The 14,704-nt window shown below is 37.8% G+C and overlaps 1 protein-coding gene and 1 pseudogene across 1 annotated transcript in view; one reads left to right on the top strand and one right to left on the bottom strand.

The window, feature by feature from the left end:
• LOC107691545 (iroquois-class homeodomain protein irx-4-B-like) overlaps window positions 1-2,626 on the top strand; it is a 4,853-nt gene extending 2,227 nt beyond the window's left edge. The window contains exons 2-5 of the mRNA XM_016490188.1: window positions 202-441; window positions 574-686; window positions 809-1,128; window positions 1,475-2,626. Of these exons, the coding sequence (XP_016345674.1) occupies window positions 202-441; window positions 574-686; window positions 809-1,128; window positions 1,475-2,073 (1,272 nt within the window). The 3' untranslated portion in view covers window positions 2,074-2,626. The remainder of the gene's footprint in view (window positions 1-201; window positions 442-573; window positions 687-808; window positions 1,129-1,474) is intronic.
• A 5,197-nt stretch (window positions 2,627-7,823) lies between these two features.
• On the bottom strand, window positions 7,824-11,828 carry LOC107691546 (NADH dehydrogenase [ubiquinone] iron-sulfur protein 6, mitochondrial-like; annotated as a pseudogene).
• Between the last annotated feature and the right edge of the window lie 2,876 nt (window positions 11,829-14,704).

The following is a 14,704-nucleotide window of genomic DNA, read 5'->3' on the forward strand; positions in this document are numbered from 1 at the left end:
GGTTAAAGTTAAAAATCATCAAATGTGTTCTACTGAAGAAACAAAGTCACCTTTGTCACATCTTGGATGCCCTGGGGGTAAGCAGATAAACATCAAATTTTCATTTTTGGGTGAACTATCCCTTTAATAGTCAAAATGCAGAAATAAGTGTTCCATACTTTTCAAGGACATGCTAAAGCTTCTTTGTCCTTTCTTTGGCAGCTTTTAATGTCTTCTAACACTCTGAGCGCTTGCTATGAGTCTAGTGGTTCACTGCTGGACTCTGGAGTGGCAGCTTCTCCTCAAAACTCGCTTTATTGCCCTGTATATGAAAGTAGGCTTGTGGCCTCCAGCCATCATGACCTGATCCCTCCTGCTGTCTATGGCAACTCCTGTTCAAAGAGTCACGGTTATGATACCTGCAGCACTTATGGTCCAGATTCAACCTCATATTATCCACTGGTATGCATTTCATTGGTTCATTTCAATAAAAATATATGATATTTTTTAAGGATGAACAGAAAGTTTTCCCAATCATTAGTATCGTAACAGAGCTCTTTTGTAATTATTTAATTTTTCATTTTTTCATATTAGGGTAAACTCCGTGAGAAAGATGGAGTGGCAACAGGACATTCAAGAGTCACCCAAAGCTCTGCATACTACCCTTACGACTACCCAATTGGACAGTACCAGTATGACAGATATGGGTAAGAATTATAACCTCCTTACCGTTATTCTTGTTGCATCAATGGACTGTTTGCACAATAGCTGTTTTTGAAAATTCTGCATCCAATTTTTAAACAAATACACTACTTGTCATGTTGTTTAGATATGGATCTGTAGATGTGGGCACAAGAAGAAAAAATGCTACCAGAGAGACCACCAGCACACTGAAAGCATGGCTGCAGGAACATAAAAAGAACCCATACCCCACCAAGGGTGAAAAGATCATGCTGGCCATCATCACTAAGATGACCCTTACGCAGGTGTCCACCTGGTTCGCCAACGCACGGCGAAGACTCAAGAAGGAAAACAAGATGACGTGGTCACCGCGCAACAAGACCTCAGATGAGAAAGAGTGTGACGACGACCAAGAAGATATGGACGAATCGCAGGGGGAGCCAATAAAAACCGAACAAGAATTCAGTGGTTTGTTGAAAGCTTTTTGATGTTACTCTTGGTTTGAAATGCAAATTGTGCTTATAGCCTATAGCGATATATAGAACTTCAGCAAATTGTTGTTGATTGGTTATAGTACACAAATGCCACTTCTGTATGCGCTGCAGTTAAGAGTTCGACATATCAGGCCCGTTCACACACCATGAATGATAACCTTCGGAAGTTTGGAATATGACTTGTCAACTTCCCTATTCTCATAGAATTACAATTATTAAAACTTTATAGTTATCATTGTAGTTACCGTCCTTTGGTGTTATATTATATTGTTGTATATATGTTTTTATACTCTGTTTAAATATTTGTTTCATAACTCCAGACAACCATGGAAAGGATGATGCAGATCAACTACACAGCGATCTGGAAGACTTCGATCTAGTGGAATCAGATGGCTCCGAGTGCGAATCGAAACCATCCTTTGTCATGCACGTTCATTCAGAGACCAGCGAATGTCCAGATAACCATTTTAAAGAGACTTTTCACGAATCTGTTACCGAGCTCCCGAGAGATGTCCATGAATTTAGTGAAGACCGCTTAAGACTTACCACTGAAGACAACCAGACAGCAAAGTTCTACCTTCAACAAGGCCAAAAGACCATTGAGACCAAGCCAAAAATCTGGTCGCTTGCACAGACTGCTACGTCGTTAAATCAAGCTGATTACTCATCATGCATGCATAAAGGAACGTCGTGCTCTTCTTCAAACTGTGACTCAGACATAACAAAGAGGAAACAAGAGTCTCCAGTGGCCACTCTTAGAAACTGGGTTGACGGTGTGTTTCACGATCCTTTATTCAGGAACACCAACTTAAACCAAACTTTTAGCAACTCCACAGAGTTATGGACTGAAACCATTTCCTCACAGAATAACTATCATGAACACTCAGGGCCTATTACTTCCTCTCAGCATACTTCATAACTATGTCACTTTTTTTCCCCCCATACTTTTTGGTTGCACCAAACTGAATAGTTGAGCCATCACAAAAGCCACACGCTAGGTTTGGAATTTAATCGTGCTAATGTCTTAATTATTAGTTTCATTCTGTAAGCTGTTGTTAGACCTCCTGAAAGTCTGATGAACTTTATATTTAGGATTTACCAACACAGCAACGTAGATTGGCACCTTTTCTCTTAAGAAAAAATCTGGTTCTGTCTGTGTAAAAGAAAGTAATCACTGCTGTATAGTAGCACCGTACACAGATTTCCCCCAATCGGAAGTCTCAGTTGCTGATCTCACATCCCAGAAATAAAGAGTCATTTTGTGGGGGAAAAAAAACACAGATGTTCGCTGTCCGTGGTGCTGAAATTCTCCCAAGAGCATGTTGGTCACTAGGGTTGTTTTATTCAGTTGCATTTATTGTTTGAAATGACATTTTTCCCAATGGAATCACACAACATGATTTTACATACATCAGTAACTTGAACCCTTCCACACAATGTCTTTTAGACTGGTAGTTATAATCACTCAGTTATGACAAATATAAATACTCAAGGGGTCTTAAACTGTTAACTCAATGGTACTCCTAAAAGTCGTAGTATGATTGATAGGGCAAGTTGTTTTAACATTTATCCCTTAAAACTAACTAGTATCTGTTTTTATGTTATTAAAATATTTTTTTATTTTATTAGTATTAGTTTTATTAGTATTTTTAATCACCAGTTAGTAATCCAGTAGTGACTAACTATTTTAATGTCACTTTATATATATATATATATATATATATACTGTATATACTGTGTATATATATATACTGTGTGTATATATATATATATATATATATATATGCTGTGTGTATGTATATATATTTATTTATTAGATGCCTATTTATGAGACATCTATGCTAATTGTTATAAGCAATATTTCTCATCACATTAGTTGCATTTAACTTGCTGTTTACTTATAATGACAAGTCAGAATGGAAAATTCATATTTTAACTAAAAATCTTGTCAGTAAGATTTAAATGTCAGTAGTAAAAATTCAATACACATCAAATAAATATGCAATAATGAATATTTAATGAGTACTAAAATAAAAATGTTATAGACACTAGTATCTATTTTCATACTAAAGAAAAAATATTATAAATAGTTACTAGTAAAACTGGAATGGGTATCAGAAACAACTGGAAGAGCAGGAAGTGAATAGTTGAAATCTGATCCACAAGATTCCCAGTTCAAATTGGTATAAGTATGAGTGTTTAATGAATCGTTACTAGTGCAATTGGGAAGAATATATCCATTACTGGGTTACTTTCTAGTAATTAAAAACTATTAGTAGCAGCAAAAACATATCATAGTTAAAATGGCTTGCCATACTGTCAATACGGGATTGGTGCCATTTAGAGCCACCTGCGACATGAGCAAACTCAGCCTGTCAAGATGCTAGCTCTTTAAAACCAACTACGAAGAAAGACAAATTGCCTTTGACAGTCTTATCCTAACCCCTGGTGAGAGAAGTGAAGTAACTTATGATTTAACAAATTCTGAATGAAGTAGACATGTTGACCTCTCACTCTTTTCATTTTTGATCATTTGAAATCCCCATGGTCCAGATAAGTGGCACAGACATTTGTGTCACTCCATCATTAAATGTATCCGGTTTAAGATTCTTTTTTTTTTTTTTTAGCGAAATCGTCTCAGATATTTGAAACGGTCAGGGGTGTAGATTACGCGGGGGACGCGGGAGACGCGGGGGGCGTGTCCCTCCCCGCCCCCCACTTTTAACCACGTCCCCCCCCTACACGTTTTTAAAAATGTAATTTATAGTGATTTCAAAGCTAATTTTTTTTGCATCATTACTCCAGTCACACTATCCTTCAGAAATCATTCTGATATTCTGCTTTGCTGCTCAAAAAACATTAATAATAATAATAATTAAAAAAGGTTTCTTGAGCAGCAAATCAAGAAACATATTAGACATATTATACTGATTTCTGAAGGATGTGACACTGAAGACTGGAGTAATGATGCTGAAAATTCAGCTTCGATCACAGAAATCATTTTAAAATATATTCAAATAGAAAACAGTTATTTTAAATAGTAAAAAATATTTCACAACATTACTGCTTTTGCTGTACTTTGGATCAAATAAATGCAGGCTTATATATATAGGCCTATATATTCGCATAAACGTTTAGGCGATCGGCTTGTGTGTTAATTGCGCTCTTGAAGCTTGCCCTCGATATATTTATTTATTTATTTTGTTCATTCTTCCCAGTTTGAAGCTCAGGATGATGATAATAAAGTATTCATTAGAACAGAGGAGAACCTGCCACAACCTTGTTGATGTTAGGCTGAATTATTCAGGACGAATTCATCCGAGAATTCCTTTCTTTTTCGGCTTTATAAATAACTTACATTTAAGGTAATAAATAATGACATCCAGGCGTTCGTTGAAGAAACTTGCTGCACACTACAGAAATGGGAAATCCCATTTTCGTATTCACAGTTAAAAGAGAACTCAATTCTGTTGGATATATACAACAGTTCGAATTGGGGGGTGGGGTGCTTAATGCTTACCTCCCATAAGCATTAAGGGACCCCCCATAAAGGCCAAAATAATTAACTTGGTGGGTCCCCTGGTTAAAAAAAAAAACGATAATACTTGAAACATGAAACTAATGAAAATGAAAATTAAATGAAAAGTGTGGATTGCTGTAATAAATTTAAACCTGCTCATGTCGCATCACAATTTTTTACGCGTTCTTACAGCGTTGCACATTATAACCAATCACACACGATTCTGGTGAGTTTATGAACACAATGGCAAATCAGAGGCGTCCACATTAGTCATCGCGTGCTAAATGAATCTCGCAATTTTTCTCATCATAAGCAACAAAGTGCAGATGAATGAATTACATAAGTAAGAGATTCATTTATCATACAGTGTATGGACAGCTACATTGATTATAACAGGAATTTTGAGTGCTTAATCTCTGGCTACTAGACCAGGGGTCGGCAATCCGAGGCTCTTTCATTCCTCCGCGGTGGCTCCCAGTAGCATGGGCATAGAATGTGCTGGAGATGTGTTCCCCGGAGTTTTAATAAAACCTAAACTCTTCCCTTGCACTTTTTTCGGGCAAGTGTGTTCACGCAGACGTTTTCAAGTGCCAGTGTGAATAAATCTAGATTCAAATTAAAAGAGACAAGATAGTCACATCGTTTTGGATACATTTTATTCGTATCCAAAAAAGTTGTGAACATGATGGAGCACTCAACACTCTCCTGCAGTGTATGTTTCATTCATACTCGAAGCCTGAGGGCGCTCTCGCGTTAGAAGTCCAAAACAGACTTCTAGAAGTAGTAATAACTTTTGACGTGCAGGAAATCCAAAGGTATCCAGCAATCACTTTAGCTGAGCTGAATAACAAGCATAAACCATAACTAATGAAATGTGAAGACAATAAACAATTGCGACAATATATGGTTTATGCGTGTTTTTCTAGTCTTCTCCAGGTAAAGTATATGAATGATACAGTGCTAACTGACATAACATATATTACAGTACAGAAGCTATAACATATATTTTTTCAGCCTTATTCTGTGATAAAAATGGAAAAGGTGTTTGTAGTATATAAAACAATCATAATCATAAAATTGTAATTAGGAAAATATGTATCAAAAATATTATAGAATAGCCTATAAATTATTGGTTATTGTCCAGCAGTGTATTTTATTTCTTAGCCAGTTAAAAGTAAGACATAACTTAAGAAAAAGGTTTTTTTTTTGGTCAATTAGACAAACATTCATAAATATTATTATTATTATATTTGACATTTCTGTCTCACTCACTTCTGAAATGATTGCTACACCCCTGCCCTGTAACATAACTGAATATAAAACTTTAGCTATATGCTGTGCTATCTTCATTTTAGGGATCAAATAGGTTTTGTGGCTCCACATGAATTTTAAAGGGGCCAAAATGGCTCTTTTGATGTTGAAGGTTGCAGACCCCTGGGCTAGACTGAAGTCAGTGATAATATTCTTTAATGCGAATGTTCTTTGCTCGCTCTCTCCATAATTTACTCGCTGTTTGAATAACTATATGAATTAAAGCGTAATAATTTGCAACTTAGAATGCTTTTATTGAGTTGTCATCACTTTAAATACAAATTCAGTCATATTAAAATATTTCCTGACATCATATCAGGTACTTGTCTAAACAGGCGGGTTTATGATGTGTGTAGTTTATAGCGTACATTACATTAACATTAGGCTACTTTTAGCCTTACCCTGCAGTTGGTTCGCACTCTACCCATGGGTAGATCTTTAAAGCAGCACTATGTAACTTTTTCTGTGTTCAAAATTTGCAAAATGTATATGAGCGATATCATGAATTCATCTTCCAAACCGCGGTTTTGTTTTATACCGAATCACTACGGTACACTTATAATAAGTACTTATATTTGGACTATTGTAGCCTGGTCGGGTCGAAAAGTTACATAGTGCTGCTTTAATTCTTCTTTGCTTAAAGGGGTCCTATTATGCTTTTTCACATAAAATGAAAATGCTTTTTATACGCTGTAGAATCTACATTTGTTATTGTATTTCTGATGTTATCTATTTTATCAGTGAAGAAATTCATAAAGTCATTACTATTAAACTGTGAGGGAATATTTAGATCGGGTGGCGTCTGGTTATTTGTTAATCTAGCCACTGTGCTAAATAAAAACCTTGGATTGTTTTGGTTATTTTCTATGAGTTTGTGGATATGCTTGGCCCTGGCAGCTTTTAGAGCCTGTCTATCCACAGCCCTTAACAATGAAGAACAGCTTATTTATTAGCAATTTGTTTCATTCAGAGCCAGTGTGCTACAACAACAAAATAATAAAATAACAACATAAACGTGCTGAAAAAGTTTTCTAAATGTTAACAAAACAACAGCTTTCCTTTCATTTGGTGGATCTCAGTCCTAAATCATAAGTACGCATACACATAAACTCTCTTGAGAGCAATAGGAAGAGTCCAGCTTTGAGAAACATGACACAGTCTCCTGAATAAAGGTCATGACTCTAGTACATGGGGCAGAAGGGAATTAGTGCAGACAATTAGGTGAAGTTAGCGGTCATATCAAAGAACACTACAGTTTCATTTCGACAGTTTGGAAGAGTAGCCTAATTATAAAGAGAAGCAGCCAATCCATTCGTGTGGCCTAAGATAGTTCTGTAAATTAGCTCACACTGCAGTTTTGTCCTCAAACGTTCGCGTGCTTTGAAGTCAGTTGGATTCTGATTGGGTTGGGTTTAAATGGAATAAAATAATTATTACGGTGGAAAGAAATGGTGATCACACTGAAATGTCAAACAGTGCTACGAAGCAATTTAAAACCGTGAAAGACGACGTTTACTGAGAACCTGCAACATCCTTCTGTATCTCTACTGGCGCCATTTTAGCTTCATGAATAATAGAGAGCACTTTTCTATGCAGCGCAATTCATCTGCTCAGTTTCACCCCAAGATTTTGCTCAGAGCAATGTTTAAACTAGCCAACCACCTGCAATTTAGACGCCTCCTGATAAAGTAAAAATCTACAGCCCTCAACAATGAATCCTTCCCCTTACCTATCACACATACTGGACAGGACACAGCGCAGATAAGGGTTAATTGGCATCACGCTGTCTCTTGCCTTCTGTCACCAGCCCCAATTATAGCAGCATGGCTGCCTTTTATTGTACAGACAATAGAATCAGATATCCTCAAAGGTGAATAATGTATAGCCCACACAGACAAAAGACAGTTCTTCAGTGATGATGCTTCTGCTTAAACTGCAGCCCACAGTATCCACACGTGCCAGATTTGGTTTCTTTGTCCTGTGAAAAGGTTGAATTAATTAATGCATGATGCTATAATATATATACTGTTACATGCAACAAGTAGACAGACATGTTTCTGCACATTTGATTAGTTCAACTGAATCAAGCACTTCAAATATGTCAAGAGGTTGTTGAACCATGCTTTATGCCAGGGGTGTCCAAACCTGTTCCTTGAGGGCCACTGTCCTGCAGATGCCTTGTCCAAATACCCGCACTTGTGGTCTTTGCACTTGATTACTTATATGACGCATTTCCTGTATTTGGTCCAAGTGTTCAAGTGAGCATGAAGACCACAAGTGTGTGTCGAACTTTTCATTACCTGATGGGACAAACTTATGTTGTAAAAATGTAAAAAAGTGTTTACAGAGCTTTATTTTTATTTTCAATGCTTTGCATTTTAAAATAAACTTCTAAATGTCTGTTCAGTAGTCCCTATAACATGACATAATTTAATTTTGTGGTGCTTCTGATTGAGTGATAAAAAGCAGTTGCAAATGTTGTATAAAATAAATATCACCACTACTAATTTGCACCAATAAAACGTGCAACTCTTTGTTTTACTACCAAATTATATGTAATATCTAACTATTATTAATATTTAACTTACATTGGAAAGGTTTACGTGACTTCTCGCGAGATCTCAGCAAAAAGTCTCACGATTTATTTCCAGAACATGATGCATGATGGGATACACTAAGCCTTGAAAACTGCTCTGGAGCGGTATTCGAGATAGTGTGGATTTAGTGTGCGTTAAGGGCACTGCGCTTTGGCGTTTTTAAGATCTGGGAGTCTTGCGCACTTCCTGTCGCGCACATGCGCTCTCAAGTGGCCGAGACCACAAGTGTGGGTATTTGGACAAGGGGATTGTTTAGCTCCAACTCTGAACCAGTTAATCAAGGTCTTCAGATTCACTAGAAACGTCCATGCAAGTGTGTTGGAGCTTAACTCTGCAGGACGTTGGGCTTTCAGAAGTAGGATTGGACACCCCTGCTTTAGGCAACGTAGAAGGGCTTGGGGAACTATTTTCGTTTCCAAAAGAAAGGAAGCGACTAACTCCCTGCACAAAGAGCAGCATGGCTGCCTTTCTCTCAACCTGAGGGGCCTCCAGCTGGAAAACTCAGTTCCACTGCATGCACCACCAGAGACCAGTCTTCCTCCACACTGCCACAAGGCCAATTTGGCATGGCCGCACCGGCAGAGAATACTCTTGATGAAATATATATATATGATCTTCCTCAAACATGTATTGTTCCGCACTAGCGTTTCTTATCAGACTAAATCCCCCTTGACATTCTCCAAACTTAGCAGGAACGAGACAGGAACGCAGCTCACCGGTGCTTAAAGATGCAGGTGGCTGCGTTCTTTCACCCTTTGCTCTTTTTCATGTCATCCTGCCCAGAAGTGCTTCAGAAACATCGCTGAAAGTAAAATGAACACCATTTCTATCCTATAGAGTGTCGGAGTAGGAAAATATCAATTTGTGTACGTGAGTGTGCAGCTGACCGGTCTTATAAGGTCTTCTTTCAGAACAAGAGGACCAAAGATTTTGATTATACATGAGATATGTCAGATCATTTAGGCCACATATGCGTTACACTCTCACAAGGTATTGCACATATGCACTCACATATAAACTGACTGAACCAAAACTGAAAGGGCCTTTTAAAGAATTACTCGCTCAAGTTCTAAATATGAATTCTTCATACTAAGAAAAAAAATATTCTTTTAATAACTTTAAAGATAAATAAAGTTTTCTGAAAGGTTCTTTCCCTGCTGAAACAAAAACAGCAAAACAATAAAATAAAATAAATGGTTTATGTTGTAAATAGCTGGTTTTAGCTGGTCTCCCAGCCTGTCTCGCCAAAGAAGTGGTCAAAACCCCTCTAAAACCAGTCTGCAAACCAGCTATAAACAGGCTTAGGCTGGTTTTAGCGGGTTTTTTTTAAAGCTGGCCAAAAAAATGGTTCTTCTTCTTACATCTCTGTGAAGAGTGAACTGTAAAAATGATTTTTCAAAATAATAAACAGTACAAAGATTATTTTAGTATGTTTTACAAGAGAATACTATTTAAATTTTTCTACTTTGAAATTTGACGTTTAATTCAATGTGTTACTTGCTGTTCCTTTGTAATCATTTGTGTAAAAATTGACGGTGAAGTACATCTTACACCAAACATTTTCCAATGCAAAAGGTAACATCCAAAATCATTTGAAAATTTTTCTAAAGAATATGCTGACATTTCACATCCAGTTGATTTACATTGTAATTCTTAAGGGTTGATAAGACCATGATTTATTGAAAAGACCATGTGCGCCCTCTGTCTGTGAATGCTGGAATAAACCATGTGCACATATATATATATATACACTGAAATCACCAATAGAGCATGATATATAGCGCCCTTAAGTCACTTTCTTGGAAAAGTGTAAAAGACACACATAAAACTTCTCGCGAGATCTCAGCAAAAAGTCTCACGATTTATTTCCAGAACATGATGCATGATGGGATACACTAAGCCTTGAAAACTGCTCTGGAGCGGTATTCGAGATAGTGTGGATTTAGTGTGCGTTAAGGGCACTGCGCTTTGGCGTTTTTAAGATCTGGGAGTCTTGCGCACTTCCTGTCGCGCACATGCGCTCTCAAGTGGCCGAGACCACAAGTGTGGGTATTTGGACAAGGGGATTGTTTAGCTCCAACTCTGAACCAGTTAATCAAGGTCTTCAGATTCACTAGAAACGTCCATGCAAGTGTGTTGGAGCTTAACTCTGCAGGACGTTGGGCTTTCAGAAGTAGGATTGGACACCCCTGCTTTAGGCAACGTAGAAGGGCTTGGGGAACTATTTTCGTTTCCAAAAGAAAGGAAGCGACTAACTCCCTGCACAAAGGGCCCTTCCACAAGTCAATTCGATGGCCACTTCTGCCAGAAGACATTCTGCCATTTATGATCATGTGATCTTGGGTTGCACATCATTCATTTTGAAAACAGTTAATTTATTTTAGATGCCTCCTGGAATTACAACCCAATGGGAAATATTGCTTATTATGAATTTCTGCTGCTAAGGTATAATCTACCTTTCTCATCTTTTGAATTGTATTAGCTGTTCTTATAGAAAAGACTTGTTCACCAAGTTGATGTAAACTCTGGGGTGGCCGATAGCCCCTCCGCCTCCATCACAGGACACCACTCTTGACTCTACGTATGTCACTGGTTCCTCAGCAACCAAGCTGATTGCAAAGTTCTCATTCACCTGCATCAAATATGAAAAGATCAATGAGTGAACAATCTACGGCAATATTTTAGTTAATTTTAATTTAAATAAGGTTATCTTCTAGTGCACCCAATGCAGTGTTGAAATAGTTTAGAGACCTCTTTTTGTCTGCCGATGAATCTAGCCCTTCTCACATCATTTTCGTTATAGACCTGCAACAAAAGCAAGCAGCAAACGGAATCATCCGGTTCACCGTGACACTGACAGAGGCAGCAGCATCCTTCATCACTCAGCTGCCTCTACATGCACAAACTAACAGTACTGCTATTAATACAGATTCATTTCACAAGACCTGACCGTCTACTCTCACAACAAATGCTAATAGAGACAAACAGACGTGCTTTAAAACTGAGCCTCACCTATCCCGTGTGAGTAATGTTTTCTCCATAAATAGAAACTTCAACACTGTATTGCTGGGCTGGAACTGCAGACAACCTCAAGCCACTGAGCAAAGCCTTCGTATTTTTACCGAAGGACAAGATCCTTGGTAGGGTGGCTGCCATGTTTGCCCGTGATCATTACCCAGCAGCCTTTGCGTTGCTGTGTGCATGAAAACGATAGTTCTCTGCTGGCCCCTGCTGGTCGAGAACAACTTAATTCATTTGTATTTCCTATATTTGTGCGTTCAAACATGTTCCATTTACACCCACGTGTTACTTTATGTAACAGAATAGCCATCTATATACAGAAGTTGGAATCCAGTGATTGCACTACAGGCCTTGAGGCTGTGTTGTGGAGCTTTTAAAACTACCCCAGTGTCAGCATTACAGGTAGAAATAGGAGAATGTCCTTTAGAATTAAGAAGGAAGCAGTTGATGGTAAATTATTGGGCAGGTTTACAAGGGCATAATGATTCACATCCTACTAAGGCAATGTTACAGGAGAGCTGGGAATATGGGAAAAGGCTAAATGAGAACTTTGGTAGGATTGGAAATGACTCGGCTAAAGAATTAGGAGTTTTTAATTTGAGGATAAGTTGCACAGTAGTTTATCCAGAGACGGCTCCCTGGAAGTTAGTTTGGCCTGAGGTAGATTGGTATGTGTTAGAGGAAAAAAGGAGGGCAAAGGAAGGTATAAATCTAAAAATGGTCTTCAACAATCGGATAGCGGAAAAGTATAATGATTACATACAGGTTTATACAGATGGTGCCAAGGAACCAGAGACGGAAGTAACAGGATTGAGTGTGGTGGTTCCAAGTAAAGGAATTGGAATTAATAGAAGAACATCTAATATGTTAGGGGTTTATACAGTGGAAATGCTGGAAATATTAATCGCTGTACGATGCGTGGAAAAGACAGGGCAGCATAAAGTTTTGGTTTGTTCAGATTCATCATCAGTTTTAGCAAGTATAAGGTCATTCTATTCAAAAAGTCGGCAAGATATACTGAAGTCCTACAGTTAGTTACAAGAATATATAACCAAGGAAGGCAGATCAAATTTTTATGGGTACCAGGACATGTAGGGATAAGGGGAAATTAAATGGCAGATAAATTAGCTAAAACGGCGTTAACAAAAGGAAACATAGAAATGCAAGTAAGTATCAGTAAAGCAGAGGTTAAAAGTGTGATATGGAAGACAATAAATCAAATGTGGCAAGAGAGGTGGGATAGAGAGGGGAAAGGAAGGCATTTATATCAAATCCAGAGGGATGTTAAATGTTCAGTGATTGGTAGTGGAAATCGCAGAGAGGAAACAGTCATATCTAGGTTAAGATTGGGACATTGTTTATTAAATAAAACACTCAAGTTAATAGGAAAACATGATACTGGATTGTGTGAGGTTTGCCAGGAAGAGGAGTCAGTGGAGCATGTGGTCTTGAGGTGCAGCAGGTATGAGGTTCAGAGAGAGTTGATGAGGAATAAGTTGAGAGAGATAGAGGTTCAGGACATGACATTAAAAGGGCTATTGAGCACACAACATAGGGCACAGACTAGAATACTTATGGATTCTTAAGGGACACAGGGGTTTTTAATAGAGTATGAAGAGTTATAGGGGTATTGAGGAAGGTTAAAATTATTATTATTATATAGTAGAATAAGGATGAAGTGTGTGGATTTGTATGCTTGGGGGAGAAGGAGGGAATTGGGTGTATTAGTCTGTGAACCTGTTGTCTGATCCACACTCCGGAGCAGATGGTGGCGGTAATGCACCAATTACGCTGGATGCCAACCGCCGTTAAACATTAAGAAGAAGAAGAAGAAGAAGACGACGTGATTGTACTGCGCATGCGCGCGTTATGACTTTCTTCAAAGTTATTACGTGACAGGAACTCGTGAAGTTGTTAAGAGATAGAGGAAATGTTTCTGATCCAAGCTACCTGATGATGGCAGTAATGCACTATTAAGTGCGGTTGCCAGTAAAAGAAAGAAGAAAAAGAAGAAGAAGAAGAAGAACTCGTGAAGTTTCCGTTCGTCTGAAGCATGTTGCCTTCACATTGATGGTTTTGGATTCAATAATTGGCTTATATAGGCGTTTGTAGTGGCATTTTAGACAGGTATGTGATGCATGTTTATGTCTGCCTGTACTCACTGTATTGAAACGAACACATTCATATGCCGATGGAGAGAAATGTATCAGTCTGGCAAGCTAGGTAACGTAGCTAGCGGTACTCTTAGCGTGAAGGTTATTATTATAATTATTATTATTAATGAAGCCTTCTACATAGACTCTCAGTAAGTTAATATATGTGGAAATGAGATTAGTATTGTAGCATGTAGCTCTGATAATTTAAAATAAGAAAATAATAAAAAAAAAAAATTAAAATATCTTTCAAAGAAACTACATTCAGACAGAGTTTTTCTAAACCTTCTTAAATAAGGTTTCTTAGCTTTGTTCACCATTAGATATAGTCTTAGCTCAGCAATTCACCATTAGATATATTAGACAAGACATATTTTTGTGAATATTTATTTTACATCAAAGACATTATTCATCCAGAAGGTAAATATTTTCTGCATCACAACCACAATATTTAAAATATATTATGTTATTTCATTTTCTAATTTTAAGAAGATCATATTAGCAGCTAGCAACACCTGAAAATAATATAGACACTGCATTTAATTAATATCTGATAATATGGCGTAATATGGTTATTTTGTCAGTACCCTAAGACTTTCTGGAAAGAGCTGTAAAGCTGGTTTGAATGATTCTGGATTCTTAATTTATACGTTTACATTAATTCACATGTTCAGCTACTACAGTAGTATGTGTAAGAATCTGAATTGGGGGACTACGTTCATACACCTGAATGTTGTGATTTTTTGCTTCACTAGGTGTTGAGAGCATGGCACCGCTGCTGCTCCCGTGTCTTGTAGGTTCCTTGACTCGGCAGTTGTCCCAAGTTGCCAGATGTGCTGCTTTCGGCTCCTTACCTGCAGTAGCTGCACAGAGATGCATCTCCACCATCACAGCTGCAACGGCGCGATTCAGAGGAGTCATCAACCCAATGTGGGAGCCACACGCGGC

The sequence above is a fragment of the Sinocyclocheilus anshuiensis genome, unplaced genomic scaffold, assembly GCF_001515605.1.
Source record: "Sinocyclocheilus anshuiensis isolate Anshui unplaced genomic scaffold, SAMN03320099.WGS_v1.1 scaffold162, whole genome shotgun sequence".
Classification (NCBI taxonomy): domain Eukaryota; kingdom Metazoa; phylum Chordata; class Actinopteri; order Cypriniformes; family Cyprinidae; genus Sinocyclocheilus; species Sinocyclocheilus anshuiensis.